The sequence below is a fragment of the Lygodium microphyllum genome, chromosome 13 (genome assembly GCF_053477565.2).
Source record: "Lygodium microphyllum isolate KBCC chromosome 13, Lygodium_microphyllum_v1.1.10, whole genome shotgun sequence".
NCBI classification, from domain to species: Eukaryota; Viridiplantae; Streptophyta; class Polypodiopsida; order Schizaeales; family Lygodiaceae; genus Lygodium; species Lygodium microphyllum.
Window position 1 is genome coordinate 51,705,958 of NC_141147.1, and position 5,023 is coordinate 51,710,980.

The following is a 5,023-nucleotide window of genomic DNA, read 5'->3' on the forward strand; positions in this document are numbered from 1 at the left end:
GTAACTGCTCTCTGTGTAAAGGTTAGTGGACAAGATGGCAACTTTAGATGATTTATGAGGCGACTTTAATAAGACCCCAAAAAAGAAAAGAAAAGGAAGGGAGTATGGGAACGATTTATGGATTGGTCATGCGCTGGTGGGCTGGAAGAGAGCTCTGTAAAAGCATTCTTTTCGGCGGGGGTTGAACGGGAAAATTATAAAGGAATGTGGGCTTGATAATGGGACGGGAAGCCGGGGATTGATTATCTGATTTGGAGTCGAGAGAGAGAGAGAGGATATTGATACGGCCGATGCAAACGATGGGGGGTGCGACGATAGAGAAAAAGCAGAGAGGAAAGTTGCAGCCTGCAGGTACCATGATACTCTTCTATCGAAGCATCCATCATGTTTGGAAACTGCGGTTCAGAAATTGACAGTGCATTAATTAGTAGCTTTAATCAAATGGATTGGGATTAGCAGCCTTTTGTCGAATGGATTAGTAGCCGGACGGTTAATCTAAAATATCGGCGAACTTTCCGAGTTTCCAATGATCAATCAAGCAGCAGCAGATGTGAGCAATCATCAGGATTCAGGAGGCTCTCTGCTTTTACCCAAAACCCACATGCAGCCCAAAATCTCTCTCTCTCTCTCTCTCTCTCTCTCTCTCTCTCTGTCTCTGACTATGCCTGCTTTTGGGTCAATTCCATTCGGGTGCACTAAAAATACCCCTCCCCTTCTCTTTTAAATCTAAAGCCGGATCTTCATCAACCCCAAATCTCCCTGCCTAGTGTAGTAGTAAAAGCTATGGTTACTTTGGGGCTCATCAACAAGTGCTTTCATGACTGTACTATCACTCCACTTCCGCTGTCTTCTCCTTGATCAACTAGTCCTAACTTTGCCTCTTCTTCTTAATCCGTTCATCATCATAAGCTGTTGTTTTACCTAGTGTGTTTACGGGGTAAAGCTTGCTTTCTGCTCTTCTCTCTCTCAAGCTTGCGGTCTGCGTTTCTCGCCCTCCCTTTCTTACCCTTCTCGAAAAGCATTCAGCATATAGTGTTCTCTGTGCAAAGCTTCCTCTGCAAATATTCCTGGCCTCTGTGTGTGTATGTGTGTGTGTGCGCGCGCGCTTTTACCTTCTCCTGTACCACAAGTTAACATCTGAAAAGCAGGGCCTCTCCCCTCTCACTGGCAGTTTTTTGATAGCTTCCTTTATCCCACTTTCCCTACCCGCAATCAGTTGCAGTGATCAAACCCTTTGTCCCCCCCTTCCTCCTATCTAATGGCTTTCCCTCCACCCTGGGGTATGTAGTTACTCCCCCTGTTCCATGCCCAGTTAAGCTGCAGCTCATCATCTCCAGCGCTTGCGAGAGGCAGTGGGGTGTTTGGGAACCAGTACTGTACCCTAGCATGCCATTTATCTAGCTATGGGACTGTACATTGCCACACGAAGGAGACTACTCTGTGCAGCAACATCGTTCCTCGTGCTGCTGTTCTTCTGCGGCCTCTTGACTCGCGTATGTGGAGACCTTGCAGGTGATGCAAGCGGGCTGACGGCGCTCAAGAATGCCCTCGATCGCCGTGGTACTCTGCAATGGGGCAATGTAAGTGGCAATGTATGTAAATGGCAGGGTGTTCGATGTACCGGATCTATACCCAGGGTGACTGAAGTAAGGCTGCCTGGTGTTGGGCTGTTTGGTCCTATCCCAGAAGGCTCAATTGGGCAGCTTACAGAACTAAGGGTTCTCAGCTTAAGATCCAACAGGCTCTCAGGTAGCCTACCTTCAGATCTCACCAACTGCAAGTTCATGAGAAGCCTCTATCTTCAAAACAATGATTTGTCAGGTCCTCTGCCCTCTGACTTCACCCACTGGCCTAACCTTGTCCATGTTGATCTATCCTTCAACAAATTTAATGGCAGCATTCCTACTTCACTAGGAAACCTGACTCAAGTGAAAACTCTGTTCCTGCAAAATAACACCCTATCAGGCCCCATTCCTGCTCTGGATGTTCCTTCTCTGACCAAATTTAGTGTTGCTTACAATAACCTCAGTGGACCGATTCCGAACACAGCTACGTACCGCATCTTCAATTCAACTGCTTTTGCTGGGAATCACTTATGTGGGTTTCCTCTCCCCCGTTGCCCCATTGAAGCCCCTGTACCCTCGCCATCGCCATTTGCTTCACCAGCACCTTCCAGGAAGCATCATAGGAAGCTTAGTGGTGGAGCCATTGCTGGCATTGTCATCGGTAGCATCTTTCTATTGTTTCTTTTGGCCTCTCTCTGCCTCCTCTTTGGCAAAAAGAGGTCTAAGAGTCAGAAACGTGAAAACCCTTATGAGGCTAGAGCTGTTGATCCCAGTGCTGAGGAAGGGGCAGTGCCAAAGACAGATTATGCAGCCGGAGCTGCTCAAGCTGCTGCATCTGACCCTGATCGGAACCGGCTTGTGTTCTTCGAAGGCACGAAGCATGCTTTTGACCTTGAAGACTTGCTCAGGGCATCTGCAGAGGTTTTGGGCAAAGGAAGTGTTGGGACTGCCTACAAGGCAGTGCTGGATAATGGCTCCATTGTTGCTGTGAAGCGCCTGAAAGATGTAACCATTGATCGCCGGGATTTCGAGCAGCAAATAGCCACTGTAGGGAAGCTCAAACATGTCAATCTGGTGCCTCTGATAGCGTATTACTATTCCAAGGAGGAAAAGTTGCTGGTATACGAGTACATGACAAATGGAAGTTTGTCAGCCCTACTGCATGGTAAGTCGTTTTACATACATAGTTGTGCATTTCTTTCTTATTTTCATAGTGCCTGCTATGTTTTGCCTTGAGTTAAAGCATATTTGCTTTTCTATTGATCCTAACATGTCCTACAGAGAGGCTTGGTAAGTTCTCTCAAGCACAAACACGTTGTGCATACTGCTAAGGGTTGAGATTCTGGTTGCTTATGAAAGTCCTAATTATCTTGCCTAAATGATTGTAACTTCACCTGGCTTTCTCTATTAAATCATTAATGTCGTCTAGACTGCTGATACTCGAGTGCGCCGATAGTGTTTTGTGATGCCCTGAATGTATGAAGGAAAGAATCCTTGTCTGAATGTTGTTCTGGATGTCAGGTAACAAAGGAGTGAATCGGACCCCTCTAGATTGGGATACACGCGTACGCATTGCTCTCGGAGCTGCAGAAGGGATTGATTATCTTCATGACCACAATTCCACCCATGGCAACATCAAGTCATCCAACATTCTTCTGACAAACAACTACAATAGTTGTGTTTCTGACTATGGGCTGGCTCAGCTAGTGAGTGCCACCCCTGCTGCAAACAGGATAGTTGGCTACAAGGCTCCGGAGGTGACCGACATAAAGAGAATAACACCAAAGGCTGATGTGTACAGTTTTGGTGTGCTTTTGCTTGAGCTGTTGACTGGAAAAGCTCCATCCCAGGCCTCGATGAGCGATGAGGGCATAGATTTGCCCAGGTGGGTCCAGTCAGTCGTGAGGGAGGAGTGGACTGCAGAGGTTTTTGATCTTGAGCTGATGAGGTACCAAGATATAGAAGAAGAAATGGTTCAGATGCTGCAGATTGCCATGGCCTGTGTGGCTCCATCACCTGATCAAAGACCAACCATGAAGCAAGTGGTGAAAATGGTGGAAGATTTAAAGAAGCACACTAGGGATGAAGCTCCAAAGCTGCCCTCAGATTCTGAAAACTCTGCTACAGCGGGCAGCACAACACTTGAAACGGAGAGACCATTCTAATTTTGAAGTGAAATATAAATGCTCTGAACAGGTCATATGCAAGGAGGGTCTCCTTTTTAGCCTCAGGATGAGGAGGTCCTCTACGGTTCTACCAGGTTACTGATTCTTCAATTCTCATAGGTTGTCTCTCAGTAGGTCCCTGCCATATCTCGTTATTTTTCCTTTGGTTTCCTTCTCCCAACATGTTGATTTCAATCGTTTCACTCACAGAGATGTATAGTGTGCTTTCTGTAACCTAACCCAAACACACAGGCTAGATGGGTCTCCCAGGATTGTGTTCTGTTGTTCAAGGGCTTCATTTTTTTTCAGGAATTGAATAAATTTATGAAAACATGTTTAAAAGGCCAACCTTTTTGTCTTTTAAGAGGACTCTGCATGTCTCCTAAGAGGACTGTGCATGGCCATGAGTGAGATCGTGTTTTCTTCGTCTTATCTTATGTTGTCGAAGTTTCCCTGAATCCTCTGGTTTGTGTACTTGGAACGCTACAGTACTTCGGGAGGATTGATCTTTGATTGTCAAGTATATGGAGCTTCATTCCATGCAAAACCCTAGGATGCTACATTACTTCAGAAGGATTGATCTGCGTATGTCAAGCGAATTGGCCTGTGAATGGATTCAAGTGCTGCCCAGAATGCTGCAGATGGGCTCGTACAGGGTTCAAAAGTGCTTAAGTTGATTCATAATCGTGTTTTAGTAAAATAAGTATTTAACCCAGGGCTAAAGCCTGGCTTAGTAAGAGGGTTCAGTTTTGGGATACTTGATCCAAGGTTACATTCTGTCATGTGACAGTGACTGCTGATAACTGCTGCACCGACATTGGTTAAAGGTGGCAACCGGATGCCACATTATGGCCCCAAAGTAGTAGTAGTATTCACTAAAGAACATCCCTAAGAGCCGATACAAAAACCCTTTTTGAAACCTGATAGGTTTTCTTCCAAGAATGGGAATGGTATAGATAGAAATAAGACAGGCTTGCCTTAAGATCCTCTCTCTCTCAAACCTTGTTTCCCACCATTTTGCACTTCACTTGACATTAAACCTTGAGCTTTTGCAAACAATACACTGCATCAAAGGTGAGCTGTATGCCAAGTAGCGAGTGACACCTCACGAGTCACTGAAAACGCTTTTGGGAGCCGATACAGAAGCCTTTTGTGAGTGATTTGCTTGCAATATCCTGGATATTGCAGGGATTAAAGTGGGAATTCGGAGATGATGGAATGTTGGCTGCAATATGTCAAGGAAATTGTCCTGCATTCCATACTCAAACCGGCAGTAATGTGCTCAAAACGTTC

At 45.7% G+C, this 5,023-nt stretch overlaps 1 protein-coding gene across 1 annotated transcript; it reads left to right on the forward strand.

The window, feature by feature from the left end:
• The first annotated feature begins 212 nt into the window (after positions 1-212).
• On the forward strand, positions 213-4,099 carry LOC148026612 (putative inactive receptor kinase At3g02880). Its single transcript, XM_087691072.1, has 2 exons — positions 213-2,730; positions 3,087-4,099. Exons 1-2 carry the CDS (start codon positions 1,404-1,406, stop codon positions 3,728-3,730), a joined length of 1,971 nt encoding a protein of 656 aa, XP_087547198.1. The 5' UTR covers positions 213-1,403; the 3' UTR covers positions 3,731-4,099.
• The last annotated feature ends 924 nt before the right edge of the window (positions 4,100-5,023 follow it).